Source organism: Bombus flavifrons, chromosome 5, assembly GCF_040668555.2.
Source record: "Bombus flavifrons isolate JBK064 chromosome 5, iyBomFlav1_principal, whole genome shotgun sequence".
Taxonomy (NCBI): domain Eukaryota; kingdom Metazoa; phylum Arthropoda; class Insecta; order Hymenoptera; family Apidae; genus Bombus; species Bombus flavifrons.
The window spans coordinates 8127162-8147935 of record NC_138446.1 but is presented as its reverse complement, the minus strand read 5'-3'; the positions used below and the strand labels follow the sequence as shown (position 1 = coordinate 8147935).

The window sequence follows — 20774 nt, the reverse complement described above, 5'->3', positions numbered from 1 at the left end:
TATGAGTTTTATACGAAATCATTCTTATAACTTGTAGGAATTTCTTGTGAATACAAGTTATATTTCGTTTTGTGTTCTTAATATGAGTCTTGTGCGAAATTATTCTTATGACTTGTAGGAATTTCTTAAATACATATTATATTTTGCTTTATGTTCTTAATATGAGTCTTGTGCGAAATTATTCTTATGACTTGTAGGAATTTCTTGTGAATACAAATTATATTTTGCCTTGTGTTCTTAATATGAGTTTTATACGAAATCATTCTTATAACTTGTAGGAATTTCTTGTGAATACAAGTTATATTTCGTTTTGTGTTCTTAATATGAGTCTTGTGCGAAATTATTCTTATGACTTGTAGGAATTTCTTAAATACATATTATATTTTGCTTTATGTTCTTAATATGAGTCTTGTGCGAAACAGTTAAAAGTTCCATTAGCATTGTAACGTAAGTGGACTATCGTCATTACATTGGTAAAATTTGAAACAAATTTGAAAATGTACATAGAAGTTTCAAGATGTTTAGTGTAGGTGATTTTTCACAGAGATTATAAAAGTATTTATAAACAATTTATATACATATTATGTATCTGAATATAATAATTTATAAACAATCAATTATTCAGTATATCGGTACGCCTTAATGTTTATTGAACCTACTTTTAATACTCACTATATGTTTAACATAATTGTCCAGACTGTACATATATTACATTTTTACCAACTATATATTTGGAATAAATCTCTTGCGACTTTTACATACATTTCAACTTTCGTGTTTCATATGATACACATAAAACAAACATACAAATTTCCTATAATAAATGTTCAAATATTTTCACGAGTATAATTGGCTATTCCTTCAGTGTACTAATTTTCTACTAAATGTACATTCGCAATAAGTCCTTCCTGACTTCCACTAACATTTCCAAATCGTTTTCAAATTTAATTGACATAATCACCAGTCACGTCTCGTTACAATACTATTATAATATTACAATAAAAATTTCAAGATCTTTTATATAACGCACACGATATATGCATACAAGTTTTCTACGGTCAAGCGTTTGAATACTTTCATTCGTCAACCACTGTATGCAAAGTTGAAAATTCCTCTAAAACGAGACATGAAGCGAAACATCAGAACGCGTCGACGCATCCAAAAAAAAAAAAAAAAAAAAAAAAATGAAAGAAAGAGAAAGGGATCGTTCGAACGAACGAAAGGAAGGAAAAGGTCGGCACGTGACCGGTTTTGACCTATTATTCGCGCGCAACCAACTGCGAGACCCTTTTCTCGTTATTCCTGAGCGCGGCGGCGTATCGACGCGCCCGTCGAGCGAACTTTCTTTGGTATTCAACAGGTGAGAGAACGCAGAGACGTTCGGATAAGCGATTTAGACGTATCGCGGTGGCGGACAAAAGCGAGGCCGAGTTCCTGCGATCGATCGATCGCGGCGAAGACTCGGCCCGTGGGGGACTTGTTAAAGTGCCAACGAATTCAATATCGTAATTTTCTGGCAAAGTAGATTTTCCACCGATTAAACCCGATCCTGTTCCGCCCATCCCCCTTCCCTTTGCCCGCTTACCCGCAAAATCCTTTCGATATTCGCCGTAATAATGGTTTCCATTACCGGAGGGTATCCTTAAGCGAAAACCGCCGCGAAATGCATCGAGACATGTAATTTTCAGGATACGACGAGAATTCTTTGTCGTGTGGGTGAAGAAGTATTTACGTAAAGGAGTATCGAACGTGTCGGGGAAATTAAGGTACTGTAGGATTATTTTATTTATTTAGAATGGATTAAACAGCAGACGATGGTTATTTAACGCGAAACAAATACAATAATATGCTATAACTAAGACAACTAAATAGTTAATTTACAACTCTCGTCACCACGGTTCCAACGCTCTCTTTTACGCAGACCATCCTCCTCGACAACGCTGACAACACTCTCCACGACGCTGACCGCACTCTCCGACTTCTCAACTCACGACTGACTGTTAATTCGTGTTTCTCCCTTAATCTTTTCGCTTCGCCAGTCCAGTCTGCCGAAGTACTGTCACTGAACGGAAACGCGCGCCAGAAATACGCACAGTGTGCGTGGTTGCTGTATATACGTTTTCCTAAGTCTTAAATAACAATAATTCTTGTATTAACCGTATATGAAATATCGTTTCACTGTCAATGGATTTAATAGATTTTTTAGCATGAAATAGTATACGATCGTTTGGATGTTTGAAATATATTGTGTGAAACGTTTTGATGTTGTTTCAACAATGAGTAACTTTAAGAAGTGGTTAATTCAATACGTCAATAAAATCAACAGAAGATGCTCTGCCGATAACGAAAAAATATATTATTGACTACAGATAGCACTTGCATATGCATCATTTGGATGTCGGATATATGGGGTGCCGGATCCAGGAGACGTCGCGTGGTCGCCGCCCGTATGCGGCGCTCGTACCCACAGGTCATCTCGCGGGTGCCGCCTATAAGCGGCGCTCGAAGCAAAAGGGTTAAGCATCCCTTTGTCGTCTGTCATAGCCCCACAACTTACGCGTTTCGCAACCATCCACGGCCATGGTCACATAGGGCTTTTTTCCGCGTAACTATTCGACTGAAGGACCGACGACACATTGATGGGTCGCTTGGTCCATTGAAGTTTCCAGGCTCTTTTGACCTGTCGGCACTTGGGATTTTTCGCAATATTGTTTATGGTTCTATCTGTTATATAACATTACTGTGTTTCTTGTGATTTAGCGAGGCATAGGTGGATGCATATGAAATGTTTTTTCAAACGAAACTTCAAATGTATGTGGATTTTCAAAAATATTAGATACGTGATTACTCCATGTATCTTAATAGAAAATGAAATAATCTCAGTGTATATACATCCTTGGTGATTAATTGCACAGATTATTTCTAGATAGCTGCAATAGCGTAGATCTATAAGAATCATCAGAATCCAAGAATTCTTGAAACTGGTTCTGATAATTAATGTATTATGAAAAAGGATCTTTGATTATCGTTTATCAGTCGCTGCAATTGCATAAGAGATCTTTCCAATCTTTCGAAGATTCAAATTAAAATTCCAATTGATAGAGTACGCAAATGTTTGTCATCGATTAGCGAATACTCGAATGATCGTGATCAATCGTCGACAATTATAAAAGTGGAAAATTCAGACTCGTATTGGTTGGAAAGAAATATGAAACGGGTTCCATTTGACTGGTTTCCAATTTAATAACATCACGATACCAGGCTGCAAAAAGCTTGAAATCCCAAATCGTACGAATTTCTCGCTACGAAACTCTATCAAGCGACCAACGAACCTGTGAAAAGCCCGAAAGTCGCCGAAAGAACGTCGTCAAACCGTCTCTAACGTGATCAAACCAAGCTATCCATCGACGTTCCCTTTCAACCACTCGACTCGAACCACTGCCACGAGACTGGCAGAAAAATACAGAAGAAAAAGGGAAAAGAAACAGCCCCTGAAAGGCTCCCTTTCTCGTGACGAATCGAATATCAACGAAAAAATCTCCCTTTTCCATGCAGTTCGTTGTAACGAACGTATAGCCATTCGCCGTATAGGCGAGTTACGCTCGCGATGCTCTCGACTCGTGTATACCGTAAAAACCACCGACGACGACGACGGCCAGAGGAAATCGTGTCGTCGTCGTCGGTGTTTCCCGTGCCCGGTTCCTGGCTTCTTTTCACCGGTGCAAAAAGCTTTGAAAAACGAAAGGGAGAAACGGCAGAAGAAACGAAAGCGAGAGAGACGCCAGAGTAAAAGCATCAAACGTCGGCGCAAAGTGACAACCCCCGGCGGGGCAGGAGAGGTTGAAAAAACCTTTTTTCCCTCGGTCGCATGATCGAACGAAATCTGTCGAGGCTCTGCACGCGTGTCTATGGTTACTCACCGCGGTGGGCACGTTTCAGGCGAATAATGCATTCATGCGATACTGAAACGGTTGATCCCGGTTGTAGTAACGTTCCAACGTCGTCGACGTCGTCGTCGAGACCTTTAATAATTTTTTTCTGTCCTATCCATCTTCCTCTCGTATTTTCTCTGTACGCTACGCGCTATCGTTTCAACGTAACTACCGTTTCCTGGTTTACGTGGAATATTTTTCTTCTTCCCTTTCCCGTTTTGTGTGTGTTTTCGAGATGTGTCTCTCTGTAGGAAGATAGCGAGCGAACGAGCAAAGGGTGGCTTAATGGTTACGCAGAGTACAAGCAGCAGCTCTCGAATCGACAGATTGAATGGGACTTGGCGCGATTCTATGGGGGTTCTTTGGTTATTCGTTCTGTATGCGGTTGATTTTGCGGGCGTGAAATTAGGCCGGGCAAACGTCGATTTTTTGTTTGGCCATTTACATGTTAATTAGACGAGGATCGTATACATGTGAGAGGGGATTCTTTTCTGTGAAATTATTTTTTAGTTTGTGAATATATAATTGCTCGTGTCTTTGGTACAATTTGTATGTAATGATTGGCAATTTGTATGTAACGATGGAAATTTTATTTGTAGGATTTTTTTTTATTTGTTTGCGTCTTTTTAGATATCTATACTAAATAATATTTATTTATCTATTAAGTAATATTTACCTACTTATAACGATTACTTATAAATTATACTTATCTATAATAAGTATTAACCATTATAAATAATTAGCCATGTCACTGCGCCACGCCAGAAAAATTACTGAAAATTCTCAATGCGAGAATTGATTGTAAATTTCAATAAATAAAAAAAAAATAAAAAAAAATTTGCGTCCTTAATTTGCACTGTATTAAAAATTACGTTTAAGAGTTGGTATCGCGCTTTGTAGCTAAAATCTTCGTTCGATACTTGGAACAGAGTTTTGGAAGACATAATAACACGCCAGGAGTTAGTTTTGTATCGCAATTAAAAATTCCGCTACTGTTTAAAATATTAATCGCACGAATATTCATAACTGTATCAATGTAACGAATTCAGTGTATGATTAACAGGAACGTAAAATATTTCATAAAATAAAAAATTTGTAAATGAAATTCGCAATAAATCAGTATAATAGAAACAAGGGAAAAAACAATCCATTTTAATAATTGTCATGCACCAAATATCTTTTACGGTTGACACTCATAAAAGCTTGTACAATGAAACGTCAATTTTTCCGATATATCTTTTCACCGCACGAACGATACGATAACGATGCAACAACGACACATTTCTTTACAACAAATGAACGAAAGTTCTAATACTCGACAGTGATCCATTGGCTCGGTGTATCGATCAAACCAATTTGTATTCGCAGCTACATGCAACGTAAATTGCAAAGCTAACCGAACTCGAGAGGATGTTGTAACGGGAACTCTTTCTCCATGAAATTGTCCTCCATGAAAATGCTTCGTTGTTATTGTATTTAAATTGCAAAAAATCGCAACGTTGCGGTTTGGGGTCGAATGAGCAACCATCCTGATGATTCCTCGTCCTCGAATTTCCGTGTTAGTCACGTCAAAAGCTGGCGAAATGTGAAATAAAAGATTTTCTGCTAAAAAAATATTACTGACTTCGAAAAGCGCTAAAAAGTATGAAATAATTTCTATTTTATTTGTATTTTATCTACGCACATATACAACAACGGTTCCATTACCCATTTAGTTACTAAACAGCATACTAATTATATTGCAATCTTCTCAAGAGGCGGCGAAAAATTAAAAATATTACTAATAAATGGTCTAATTCCATTTCTACTTGTATAACGTTAGTAATTGTAATGATTGCATCTCAAGTTAGTAACAAGCTTACTGTATGTGTAATACCATTATCCTGTACACTATTAATATATTGAGCGTAATTTGTATATCGAATGATAAATGGAAGAAGTGAAAGTTATAAATTTTTTTAACGATTATAATATGTAGAATATATATTGAGTAGAGAGTTGAGATTTATGTAATAATTTTTCGTAAGGAAATATTTTCTGTACAATATTCTTCTTCTTCTTCTTTTTCTTCTTTCATTCTTCAACGTCGCATCGACAACACGGTCATTAGCTACGGTTTTGCTTATATCTGGATCTCGTTCCACGTGTCTGTTGATTTGATAAATGTTTCATATCCTAACCATATTCTAACCATATTCTATATTCTCAGCAGACCGTAAAAAGTAACTATTCTAACCGCAAACATTGAAGATTTTCAATTTTTCTCCGTCACAAGCTTCCTAGCAAAATATTCTCGAAAATTTTCATCTCGGGACAGTTTCCAACTATCTACTTCCTATCAAACGGTTGAGCTTAAATTCTTTTCGCCCGCGCCATTCTCATATCGCCTGATACGTTGCGATCGCAGGGGTCGATTTCCCTGAAAAGCTTGGAAAGGAACCGTGTCGGATCATAAATCATCCTTTTTGGGCTTACTTTAGTCAAGCTGGTCGCTATTCGGCTGTGCAAGAAAAAGAGACCCTAAGAGACCTTAACAGTAAATTCTTGTGCACGCACCATAAACCAGGAAAAAATACGATCGACAGGGGAGAGAACCGAGACGATATTTGTCGTTGGTCGCTAAGTCACCCACTGGCAACAACTATCAGAGTATTTCGTTTTTGTGAACTTATTTCGTGACGAATACCTTTTTAGGTTATTTCAGGGACTAGCTGTTTAGTTATCTTTTATTATTTTGTTCGAAGTTTAGGTTTTAGATTAACAGAAACGTTTAATTGAGCGTAATATATAAAATGATCTGTTTGGAATTTATTTTATAAAGTGTAAGTGCATAAGTATATGTGTGTATAAGTGTGAACGATCGTAGGTTTAAATCGAATAATTTCTTTTATTAAACGATCTCTCGTAGTTTCCTAAAGATTAAATTTTTATTTCATTACCAGACTCTGGCTGAAAATTGTAGACATTCCAGCATATGCGTACTTTTAATTGGAAAATGTTGTTGTAAATAAATATACATCGAATGTTACATTAATAAGTTAACTCATATAACACAGTGATGGGATAAAAAATATCAAGTAATGTAGGAAGCTACACATCCAATGGCAATGATAAAATTGAGTATCAGAACAAATCTCTTTTAGTATTTATAATACAATCAGAAATTATTAAATAATCTATTGTAGTTTCCTAAAGATTGAATTTTTATTTCATTGCCAGACTGGCTGAAAATTGTAGAAATTCAAGCATATGCGTACTTTTAATTGGAAAATGTTGTTGTAAATAAATATACATCGAATGTTGCATTAATAAGTTAACTCATATAACACAGTGATGGGATAAAAAATATCAAGTAATGTAGGAAGCTACACATCCAATGGCAATGATAAAATTGAGTATCAGAACAAATCTCTTTTAGTATTTATAATGCAACCAAAAATTGTAAGAATTAAAGTGAAAATTTCATGCAATTTCATTTAAAAAGAGAAAAAAAGATTCATGTAATCATAAGAGGAACCATCGTTAATAACCTTCTCGATTATAATGTTAAAATTAAGTTTACGCATAGAACGGAAAATTACGATAATTAAAAGTAAGATAAAAGAACGTGCCATTAAGAGACTGGCAAATTTACGTGTCATGTGACCGTGAAGTACGTACGCACAATTATGCACCTCTTAACAAACAACATTATTCTTCTCGTTACTCATTAACCTCTTAAAGATGCAAGAAAAGAAAGAAACAAGAGAAAAGTTACTATTCGCGGGAAACAAGTCAGTTGAAGCCACTATTCATTCTCTGCATATTTCCTGCCCCATTTTTGTTTGTATTTCGCGGTGATCGTAGACCAGAAACGGACGTCCGTGCCGTGAAAAATGACCGTCGTCGCGCTTCCGGACACCAGTACAACCGCACCATCCCTACTGAACTATTCCCGTGCTTTTCTGTCCGGTCAACGAAATGTGCTTCTAAAGCCAACCACCCATCCTACAACCCCCGTAAACCCCTACGCGACCATAACCCGGACGTCGTCGTCGTTCCGCTGGGATCAACCAGCTACAACAGCGTGCGTGGCCTTTTTGAAGTTATACCGCGGTGCAGAGTACGTGCGACTCTGGATACTTGGAGTTTTAGTCTGCTGTACGAAAAAGAAATCGAGGAACTAGGAGTTTCGTGGTACGCGTACTTTTTCACAGATGATGGAAGACGAGTAGAGAGGATGGATAGGGGTGAAACACAAAGTTGAAGGATAGGCAATAGTATTTTTGACTGTAATTTTCTTTTCCTGTTTTTCGATCGCTCTGAGAATGTGAAAAATTAATTAATTATTTAATAAGAAGTAATCATAGTAATGTAGAGGACTTGTATAGAGGATGTTTGATCGTGAGATTTATTAAATGTTATTGCTTGTTGTTGAACCGTCGAGTATATTTAAAATAATAAATTAGTATACAGACTATATTTGTTGAGAAACTCGTACAGTGTATAAGTCGTAAACCCGGAGTTTATTTATCCTTACGTTTTGTGCGTCAAGGCGGTGTCAATGTCCCGAGGCAGAATAACATGAGTCGTTCTCGATTCGCATCGTCCTCTGACTCGTGTGTCGCTATAGTAATTATTGGTAGAATGAGTTAGTAGTATGCAACTAATATTACGATCATGTTCTGGTAATTTAATTTCTATGTTGGGGAATGACGAAGGATGATTAGAAGGATGATAAGAATAAGGGTGGATAAGTAAAGAATGGAGAATTGTGAGACAGAGAGTAGTATGTTGGAATTTGATAAATAGTAAAAAATGAGAATAAAAAGATAGAATCAAAGGATAGAGGATATTGTTAATGTTTATTTTCTGATGTTTTATCGAAAGATCTTGAGAAAACTAAGAATTGATCATCCTTTGGCAGAATTATCAAAAAGTGAATAAAATGTAATCTTGAAGGAATGAAGGGGTAGTCGAAACACCTTGCAAAGTTGTTTCATATTTGATTTCAATTTTATCTATATTTCGATAGCGGGAATATCCTGGACAGAATGGAAAAGTTCTTTATATGTCGATATAAAAAAATCTCTTCCTCTCTTTCGTTTATAATATCTAACTATACCTACTTTAGACCTCTCGCATAAGAAAAAAAGAAAAGAAAGAGAAGAGAATTTGAATACGATGATTTATTCCAAAGTTGATAGGGAGATGAATCGCCTTGAAATTTAAAATTCAATTTATACACAGGGGATGAAATATTTCTTTTATCGTATATTACCATTTACTATATATCACAATATCTTCGACCCTTGAATATTAAATAAAAGCTATATAAGAAGAATAAAAAGAGTGTAATGTAAATGGAAAGCTACAATTACTGTTATCCCTTAGAGTTAGAATAGAATAAAATGTGAATGGTAAAAAATAAAAGAACGTCGTGTAATTCTTTCTATTTCCAACGTTCGCAGTTACATTCGTTCTATATATACACACGCACACACGTTTTCGGCTCTCTGGACAGCATGAAATATTAAGATAAATGTATTACGCTCGTCGAAGAGCGTCCTGAAAAATAACGTGTCACTCTTCAGAAATAAATGAATATCTTAACCACGCCATCATCAATCTTATCGCTTATCGACCGGTTTATACGTGTACCCGCGTTCAGCCTAATACGTTTCAATTCCAACGTTGGACACTCGAGGAATCTCGAACAGAAATTCCTTCACTTATACATCATGTTACTTTTCAGAGCACGTCTTTATAGAATTTTATAGAATTAACAGATGTAGAATACGTTTAATAGCTTCATAGAATTCTGACACGGGTAAGAATTATTTATTGGTTAACTGTAACAGAAAATATATTACAATGAGGTGAATATCTTTAAAAATATTTTTAGGAAGAATTATACGAAGGATTGGAAATCTTGGAATTTTCTCAAATACTTTCGTTGCCACGTGAATATTAATTCTATGTAGAATGATCAAATGACTCTACTTTGTTAAGAAAAATGAAGGCAAAAGGTAGTTTCACTTTTTAAACAACGATATAATAGAATATCGAATTTATTAAGATTTAGATTCTAATTATCGATTACTAACGTTGATTCTCGAGTCTAGATGCTGCAACTACTATTTACGCCATGTTTCTTCGATAAACAAAATTATGGAAATGAATTATTTATTTTTTGACAGTGGAACGTTAATTATATATCTCGGCAGTAAAATTGTGAAAATTATTTGTGGCTTCTAAGAGACTCGTACCAATATTGACCATATTTTATTATTACTTGCAGCGATTAATTAAAAAAACTTGATAAAAATCATATTTATATCCGACACGCGATTTCATTCGATTTATTCAGCGTACCTCATACGCTCATTTATTTTGTTCAAAATTGGGCGTTAGTCATATATTTCGGCAATGAAATAGTGGAACTGATAAAAAAATGAAGCTGATATTTCAGTTCCTACCTCTTATATGTATATCTCACGTATCAATATTATTCCAATTTTACCATTTTCTTTTGTAATAGTTCATTAAAAAAAATGTAGCAAAAATCACATTTATCTTCGACACCTGCTTTCGTTCCATTTCTACAGCACACCTCATAATCCTCACCAACGATGCCTATTCACCGGCATTTCACGTCCAATAACCCAACCAAATTCCCGAAAACATTGCGCGTTATCCTTCACCATGAACAACCACAATACACCACTGCACCATAAAGCGAATAATTTTGTACGGCCACCATGGTCTGGCCGGTACGGTTTGACGATGGCCGTTTCTGTCGCGTTATTAAACTTTACTCTCGCCGCGGTTTTCGACGTGATCATTTAACACGCGCGTAGTACGAGCGTGCGCCATTTAACTGAAATTTTACGCCACGGGGACACTCTATCGCTTGGACAGTCGTTACACCGCCTGCATGCTCGTGGAATCGCGCTAATTGATTAATGGTCAACAGATGCGTAGGCAGCATGCTAATTTGCCCTCTGATTCTCCAGGCTGTCTCCGTCGTTAAAGCTCTCGCAAAACTCGTCCAACTAACCCCGTAAAATGACGTGAAATTAGGATGACGAAGATAAAAGATTCGCAAATGTTCGATCCTTTTTAACACTCCTTCTAGCGAAATTTTGAGAGATTTTCGAATTACGTCAATACGAATGACTGCAATACAAACCTAACTCGTGATACGTAATATTGGGTTGGCAACTAAGTGGTTGCGGATTTTGTCATTAGGTGGCAATGACAAAATCCGCAATCATTTAGTTGCCAACCCAATAGAACGAGTCAGAGTGACAGTAAAACATTTGCAAGTGCGATTTATTTCGTAACTTTTTTAACGACATTTTGAGAAATCTTGCGCTACAGCACGATTTTTGAATCGTATCAACACGAATGAACTTAAAGTATAGAAGCATAATTTTCGATTTAGAATAATACAAAAGAGAGATTGACGAACTGTGATTCGCGTTTATATGTGGTAACGATTTTTCAGTAAAACGTTACTTTGTGGATCTTTAAGTCTTATTAATACGAATGATCTTTAACATCAGGACGTTCCAATAGCTTCAGTTTAATCGATCGAATCGTTATTTACATTGTATAGTGGGAAAAAACAAAGAGGAACAATAAAGGATTCGTAATTTTGTAGATTTTTAACGAAGCTCTGTTGTGTTCTAAGTACGTTAACGAGGTTTTAAGAAATCAACTCTATTACAGCCAATAAGTTGTATTAGTATAAACGATTTTATAAGATAGGCTGGCAAAATATTGTTTGCTAAACCTATGAAATCTCAAAGAAAAGTTGCTTCAATTTTGTATTTCTAGGTGAAGTTGATCTTATGAATGGGAATTACTTCGTGCCATGGTAGGTTTTGTAGCGAATGTCGTTTCGAAGTTAGACTCGATTCTGCGTTACATGGATTAAGTTGATTTTATGAACGAAAGTTGTTTAATACCGTGCTAGGAAACAGTTCCATTATTTTGAACAGAATTATGACAAATTTGGTAGGATCAACTTGTACTTGGGCGAAGTTGATTTTGCTCGTATGAAATGAATGTTGTTTCAAATTAAGATAAATATTGTTAAATGAATTTTTTAAATATCCCTTTGGATTATTATGTACGATTTAATTCGGAGATAAAAGATACCTGCTGATAAAAGGATAAGGTTGGTTTTCTAAACAGAAACAATTTTAGATTATAAAACAGGATAAATGGAAATAGAAAATAAATAAATAGGAAAAAATTGGAATAGGATAAATTTCTTCACCTTCTCTGATGAAGTCAATTTTCTTCTATGACAAACAGATCCTTTAGATATAAATAAATACATAAAGTTATATAAAGCGTTATATATAATGTTCCCAGTATATATCTCATGGTATAGAATTATATATAATATCCTAATATAGACTTTGACGACCTCTCGAGCGAAATTTATCGAATAAATGCGGGTAGTAAACGTATTTACCGCTCAAACATCGATACATCACCGACCAATCCGTTGGAACCTTCTATCCTAATTAATCGCTTGGAAAGCCATTTCCGTCCGGTCTCCGACGCCCGCAAGAAACTCCCAAAATCCATCATAGCAAAACGTACACTGTTCCAAACTACTTGCCACCCTATGATCCCAGCTTTTTGCTTCGTTCCCTAACCACCTGGTAATTCTTGTTACAGGAATGTTCCGAGAATGCGTTGAATTGATTGCGTTTCAAAGAGTTTCGGCTTTGGGAATGGACTCGACCGTGGCGTTACTCCTTCTGACCGGTGAGTAGTCATTTTTTCAAACTTCATCGTTCAACTTATATTTCTTGTACATTGTATTACTGTAAATCATGTAACTGATTTCTTATAATTGCGAGTTATAATTTATAGGAACTTATATCGTGTATATTGTACATTTTTTAAAATATTTATTTTCATATCTGTTATCTTTAGAATGTTGATTATTCGGTTATCTATATCGGTTCGATGTTTCCATTATTTTCAACGATATGAAATGATTTTATTTCCGGAAGTTGGATTAGTATGTTGGAGTAGTATAATAGATATGTAAAAATACAATTTTTCAGCAATTTTCTAGAATCTCAGAATTTAGTTAAAATTACGGAAAAATTCTTTGCCATATTTTATCCAGTGGAATACAAATTCTTTAATTAACCTTGCAAGAAAATCTGGAAAAATAATATTTTATTTTATAATCCGTATTCATCGTATTAGTTTATCCAACAGAATCAAAATTATATTATATTATATTCGTCGTTATATTAGGTTGTCCGGAAAGTGTCTTTCTTTCGCAAACGTGTTCTTTGCAACAGTGCACCTTCATACAAACGTGAAAGCAAGTCTGTGAAATGTCACGGTGTTTATCTCAACAAAACAAAATGGATCGTAAGTAATTCGACAAAATAATATAAAACAAAAAACGTTGTGCGTCTATTATTTCCTCATAAAATGAAAGAAACTTTTCGGACAACCTAATATTTCATCGATCGAAATCAAAATTCCGTAATTGACCTTCTGTTGTTATTTCTATACTCAAAGGTAGGACCACAATAGTTATTATTTTATTGAATGGATAAATCTATCACACCGTTTCGAGCAAAAAAAATCCTTTATTGCACGCTCTTACAAAAACTAGGAATAAAAACAGAAAAGCATCTCAAGCCTATCGATTAAATCTATCGATTGTAACTAGGACTATCTTCTAGTTACTATTTCTTATAACTAACGCATCTGCATATGGATGGCGAGCACGAACTCACGTTGTCATTTTCAACACTTTCCGACATAAACTCTTCAAAAATATCATTCTCTATATGATCCATATTCATCGTCATACTTCATTCAACAGAGTAAAAGCTGGTTAATCAAACTCGCAAAACAAAACCTCCGGAAATATATTTTTCTGTACACGTAATGACATGTCTTGTCTAATAACAGAATAGAAGTCAACATTCTGCAACAAAATTTTCCACCTGGGTAATTCCAAAAAATGTTCACCCCAACGAAGAGTACAGGTGAAATGATAGAATGGCCGATTGCCAAGGACAATGGAGAATTGGCAGTGTTCTGGCGTGTCCAGTGTCTAGGCTTATTCTCGTTTCTGAACATAGTACGACCTCTGCCTCTCTACCTTCTTCTCTCTCTCTCTCTCTCTTTCTCTCTCGCCTCGATAATAGCCAACAGCAGGGGGAAAGAAAAGGGTTTGTGTATCCTAGGGGACGCGTTGCCGTGCTTGAACTGTGTCTAGATTAATGGACAGATAGCGTTCTTATTATATGGGAGCAACGTAAGACAATGACCTACCCAATCTGGCGATCTTTTTCAAAAGTGTATGGAGTAATTTGAATTCCATTTTACGTGGAGTACAAAGAAAACATTACATGAACGAGATTGTTTCTTTTGTACGGTTGACCTATTGATTTATCGAGAAATTGATAATAGCGCAGATAAGACGAGTGATTGTGATTCGAGTTTCTCTTTCGGTTTAGAAAACGAGAGATTGCATTTTGAAGTGGTATATCGCTTAAGATGCTAAATTTTTAAGCGGGGAAGTTTGTGTACGATGTTATCTAAAAGTATCCGAGGGTAAAATATTTACGAAATCTTTACAGCTGTTAATTATTATTAAAAAGTAACTAGGTTCAAATTGTCTAATCAGAATGTAATTTAATGTTGTATGACGAAAGCTGTTAAATTCACATCTTTATAAGGACGATAAGAAACTTGATTATAGTATTTATATCCTAAACAATTAATTAATATTGTTTAACAATTCTATGTTCGGAATTTTAATAGAATGTTGAATTTATATTTTATATTTTATTATTATACATAATTTTCATTCTTTAACTTTAATTAGTATAATTAGCATCCTATTATTATTGTATCATTATTTCAATTAATACTAATATACTGAAATAATGCAAACAATAAAATTAATTTCCATATTGTATAAATGAATCTATCAACATATATTAGCAGAAATGAAATTTGTAATTGACAAACCTGATAAAACCTGTTTATTATTTGAAAACATTCGTTTCTCGACGTATCGTCTCTATATTGGATGATTCAAATACTCCTATTTAAAACGATAGAAGAATATTACAAGCTGAAAGATCAATTATATTTCCCATATTTCTCTATTAATTGTAAGATTTATCAGAGTAGAATTAGAAAATCTGACGTTTTCTTTCAATCACGTTGGAAACGTTTTCATGCGCGCGTAGCCATGCTGTATAACAACTAGGAGTTTTAATAAAAATAAATATCTTGCTAGTCACTCGTTCGACCAGATTATGATAATTTGAAAGTCACGAGAGCCGTGGATGCAAATTAAGAACGCACGGTGGATCATCATTTGCGTATTTTTAATTCCGGTATTGAGTTTTATTTGCTCAACACGTTGTTTGTTACTCTACATTTTAATTAAGGACAGAGGTGGATGTTTGCGCTAGAAGCACGTGGCTTTCGATAAAGCTTCGTCACACGCACTCTCTGAAAACATCCGCGGTTTTCATGCATTTGCGTTTTTAATCTCGAATAAAAATAACGCGTTTGATCGGCTCAACTTCGATTACGCGTCAATTGAGATTTATCGTATTAAAGGAAATACGTATTGTTCTTTTTTCGCTTGTTATAGTTTTCCTGCTGTTCTACTATAAATGCACGGTGTATCTTTAAAAAACCTTGTTCCGCAAAACGGATAGAGGAGGAATTTCCTGTATCAAGGAATCGTAAAGTGTCGTGGATGATCGCAGACTAGTGTCACCTTATTCAAAATCAAACAAAATCTCTATAAAGAAGCTTTATCGCGAAAAACAGAAGAAAATTTTCCATCGAAGAATCGAAAGGAGAAAAACGCAAGTATCCAGAATGGTCGTAGACTAGTGATCTTCTTATTCAAATCACTATCCATTCAAACAATCCTATCCTCATCCACGAAACTCTCAATATTCAAATCACAATTCGCCGAACCAAATCAAATCCCTCTAAAGCATCTTCCTCTCTCAAATAGGGAGAGGTAAATCCTCTATCAAGAAATCGAAAAATGTCGTGATCATGATCGTGATCATATCTTAGTCACTTTCTTCCAAATCACCATCCACTCAGTTATCTATCTGCATGTACGAAACTCTAAATATTCCAACCATAATCCGCACAGCGAAAGATTTTTACAAAATCTTCTTCGAAAGAAAGAAAGAGAGACGAAAACTCTCTATCAAGGAATCGGAGAAGGTCGTGTATGAATAATAACTTTGCTCATTGCAAATCGTTATCCGTTCAAACGTCGCCATCTCCATGTACAAAGCTCTCGATATTCAAACCAGAAATCCACACAACCGGCTCGAAGCAACCTCCAATAAAGAACCTTCGTCTGCAACAACGTGGACAAGAAAGAGTCCTCTATGAAGGAATCGAAAGGGGATAAAACTAGAGCATAGTTTGGTCGTCTAGTCACCTAGGATCGATACTTTGAACGCGGCGAACCATATTCCGAATGTCCAGCATGCGACGGAAGACGAGGGGGCTGGCTTAAGTTTGATTTGGCAAAGATCGACTCCTCCCGCTTGGCTGGTCTCTCTCTTCTTTCTTCTTTTTTTTTTTTTTTTTTTTTTTTGCGCCTACGATTCTCTTCCGGTGGAAGCGGTCCCGATGGCAAGGAGAAGAGGAAGGATCAGTTTGAGTGTGCGAACGTCCATCGTATACAACGGCCGTTTTCTACGTGTGTCGAAAGAGAGAAAGAGAGAGAGAGAGAAAGGTGGGAGCGAACGAAAGAGAAGAGATCGATGCAACGACCGAAGAGAGGAACCCGTAGGTTGGAAATAGAACAGGGGAAAGAGAGCAGGAGACAACGAGCTCGAGTAGGAGGATAGGCGAGAAGGGGTTGCAGAAGGGGTTGGTGGGGTGTGGAAAAAAGAGAAAGAAGTACGTTTGGTTTGGCAGCGGGTGGTGGGCGTCGAACTCGGGACATCGCGCGCGGATGACGAGTAATCGATCACGAGCACTGTGCCAACACTCCGGCCCGAACAGCTCAGTGATTCTCATTTTATGGTTTATCGATGCCGGCACGATGCAAGATTCGACGAATCTTGGAATGATGATTTGAGCGTCCAGGGTATATTCTACTTTGGAATGTGTTTTCTCAAGACTTCGTTGGATCTTTTGTCAGAGGAATTGCGAAGCAATGAGAAGACACTTAAAAGTTTAGAAGCATAAAATTCTATCGACTTCTTGTTACTCTAGATGGTCAAAAAGATTAGAAAAAGTAACGATTTTGAGCTCGTTGTAACAAGTGTGGAATATGGTCTTGTAATTTATATATGTACATTGCTTATGTATATTCGCTTCAAACTCGACACTTTATCGATGATATGATATTTATGACGGTTTATCGATGCCGAGAGGTCGCAGGATTCGACGAATCTTGGAATGATGGTTTGTGCGTTCAGGGTATTTCAGAATGTGCCTTTTAAGATTTCTTTGTATGAAGCAGCACTTGTATAAAGGAATTACAAAAGTGTGGAAAGGCACTTGAAGTTTGTCTATCGATGTTTTGTACTGCAGTAGATCGAAAAGATTGGGGAAGGTAATGATTTCGAGTTAATTCACTAGAATTTACTTTTACAAAATTGGAATTTAAACTTGTTACAACGGCTGAAATCTAACCCTGTAGTTTCTACATATATTTTTAGATTAGTTTCAAATTTGACATTTTGCGGCTTATCTTCATCTCGGAATTATAATTTGAGCTTTGACGGTATTCTACTTTGAAATGTGGTTTTTGAGACTCCTTTGGCATCATGCCCGCTTCTGCATGTTACACGACTGGACAACTGTAAAATTAATATTTTTCCTTCTCTGAATTACAGCAATATTTTACAATATCTAACGCTGCAAAACATTATAACGAAAAACAGCTCGGTAAAACCCATTCTTCAGACAGCACCATAGAAAAGACACGCATACTCGTCTCAAGGATTTTAGGATCTTGGGATCACCTGTCACACTATGGCAATAATTCAAGCAACGTACGAGAGAGACTCGCGTTGAGAAGAGACGCTCTAGACAAGCCTATTGATTTCTGATCGAGGCAATCGTCGATGTCAACTAGCGTATCAGACCAGGTTTTTTCGCTCGTTCGTACAAAGTTTCGACGCAGCAACAGGGGTGGGATGGAAATTATCCATTAGAGGACAGCGGAGATAGGCCGCGTTGAAATATCGACGAGTAAACGACAGAAAACGATAGGGTGATACGACGACGATGACGACGACGATTTCAACCGGCCTTCGACATCGGTAAGAATCGAAGCCAAACGAATATTCTTCAAATATTTAAGAAAAACGATCGCAAAGAGCATTGCTTTTATCGGTTAATTTTGAATGAACGGAAGTCAGCGAATCAGCCGAATCTGAAAATGCTGACGATTCGCTTGTTCGCTAATTATTACGGTGCACAAGTCGGTATACGCCGTGGAGATTTTGCTTCTGCTTATTCCTCTTAATCTGCCTGATGGTAACGAAGAGCTCCGCAAAGTGGGATTTGTTGAGTAATTAATGGTAATAGGGTGGCTTCGTTCAGATGAGAATGAAGTGTTTGGATGGATTTTTCCTAACTTTTCTGTGCGTTCAGTAGCATTGAAAAATATTTACTTTATTTAAAAATTATAATATTTCAAATAACATTCAATTATGATTATCAAATGTTGTACTGTTTGGTCGAGATTTGATTAGGTGTTGAGTAGTTTGTTATTATAGAGCGTGAATTATGGTAAAAAGTTAGGGTGAAATGTGTGATAGTGGAATTAAATCGCATTTGAAGTCGTTGGTAGTGTTTCAATTTGAATGAAAAATTATATAAGTAAATATAAAATGTAAATTTCGAAAATAAAAAGTTAGACGTCTTAAAGGAGGATAGTATTACTGTAACGATAGGTCGAGAAAGTAGTATTATACACGTAGAAAATTGAAACAAGAATTAAAGCCTAGGATTGAAGATAAGTGTGTCTGACCAAAGCCAGCCCTCTTCTCCTTCCGCTGTTTGTTCTGCCGGTATGGTTTAATCCAATTCCAACAGAAACTTGGCCCGCCTTACATCAATTTTCGAAGTATCATCGTAATATTTCTACAAAGATATTGCCAAAACTAATCAAGAACTTCAAATGAAAATCAAATTTAACTAGGTAATTACTTAATTTACATTATACTTGTGATGTTATACTTAATTACAAATCAGTAGAAAATTACAAAAATCAGAAATAATATACCATAATCAGTTTGTAAAGTACGAAGTTTCCTAATTAACGCCTTCTGTTTCGACGTAACATGTCATAATAAATAATATCTATGTATAGTTTGTCGCGACGTAATTCATAAAAATTAGAACTTTTTTAATTATCTTTACTTTGTGTATATTATTAGCAAAATAAGAGGTGTGAAAAGTTGGATATCCAGGAAGTATTTTCTCGTAACGTTAATTATAGAAATCCAACATTTTTGGATTATTTATAATGTAAATATTTTAGTAGAAAAATAAAAGAACAAACGAATTAAACAAGTCCGAACATGCAACAAATATTTTAATTAGAATTCTCCCTGCTAAAGGCGCTTGTTTCTTAATTAACAACGGTTTCATCTTCGCAAGAATTAGGATTTCGATAAGCTCGAATTAATGTTTGGAGGTCTGCTTCAGCGGAATCCACATCGAATAACTTACCCGCATTAACAACTTTGTAACGAGCTGAATGAAGTATTAATTAATTTCTCGCAGTTAATTAACGAACAATTAAGCTAAAGTACTAGAATTGATGCGAAGCACCAATAATTATAACACTTGCCGTTGCAAAACCAAACGAATAAAAAACCGTGCTTCATTCTACTTCAAGCACGTAATTTTCATTCACAATGCTTTCTCCCTGCTTTCATTCAAATTAACGTTACGAGTTAAAAATGATGAAGGTATTAAAAATTCAATTTCGCGGCGGTTTTAATCAAAAGTTTGATCAAATTTATAAAGTAAATAATTGATTATAACAAAGATTATCATTGCCAATAAACGTCATACAGTTATATGTGCATGTAAAAAGGTGCAAATTTAATTCCACAGAATATTTTCATGGAATATAAACAATTTTAAAAGTTAATATTAATAAACGTATAATACTCTTCTGTAGATCATTTTAAACTCTATTATTTTATCGATAAAAGTTCTGAAAGTTTTAATCTGTTTGAGTTGGGTTTGTGAGAAAGTAAAGAAATATGTGGGAAAGTTTTGTTCGCGTGAATTTTTAAATCAAGCGTCAGAGGATGACGCTTATGGCGAAGATAACTTGCGTCTGACCATACGCAGACCTTCTCCCCTTACAGTGTTCGTTCTGGTAATTAATTGCTTCCTTATAATAAAAGCTCTAGCTTCTCCCATATACAGTTTCTCGTTATCGTATTCGAACACTTATGGAAATTTTTCACGAATATATTACGTGTGTTATATGGAAACATCTTAAACTTTCGTTAACAGTAACGCAACTCAATTATCGTAGTTTTATCGGTTGTAAGTTTGAAAGAAATCTGTGGCGAAACTCGACTACCATAATTATATTTTAAAAACTTGAAAATGTACATAGAGACTGTAAAGATATTTAGTGCAAGTATACATTTTGCAGACAATACGAAAGTATTTAAATAGTCAACTATCGTTTATATTAATAAATCTAAATATTCAGAGACCATTTTTAATACTTAGTATATGTTTTATACGACTATTCATACTGTATATTAATTTTCTATTAAATATACATTTGCAATAGATATATCGTAACTCCTACGTATATCTTCA

General features: G+C 35.5%; 1 protein-coding gene across 1 annotated transcript in view; it reads left to right on the top strand.

Annotated features, from left to right (window-relative positions):
- Positions 1 to 20774, top strand: part of Dscam3 (Down syndrome cell adhesion molecule 3) — a 313340-nt gene that overhangs the window by 150313 nt on the left and 142253 nt on the right. The window contains exon 3 of the mRNA XM_069114043.1: positions 12609 to 12698. Coding sequence (XP_068970144.1) covers positions 12611 to 12698 — 88 coding nt within the window. The 5' untranslated portion in view covers positions 12609 to 12610. The remainder of the gene's footprint in view (positions 1 to 12608; positions 12699 to 20774) is intronic.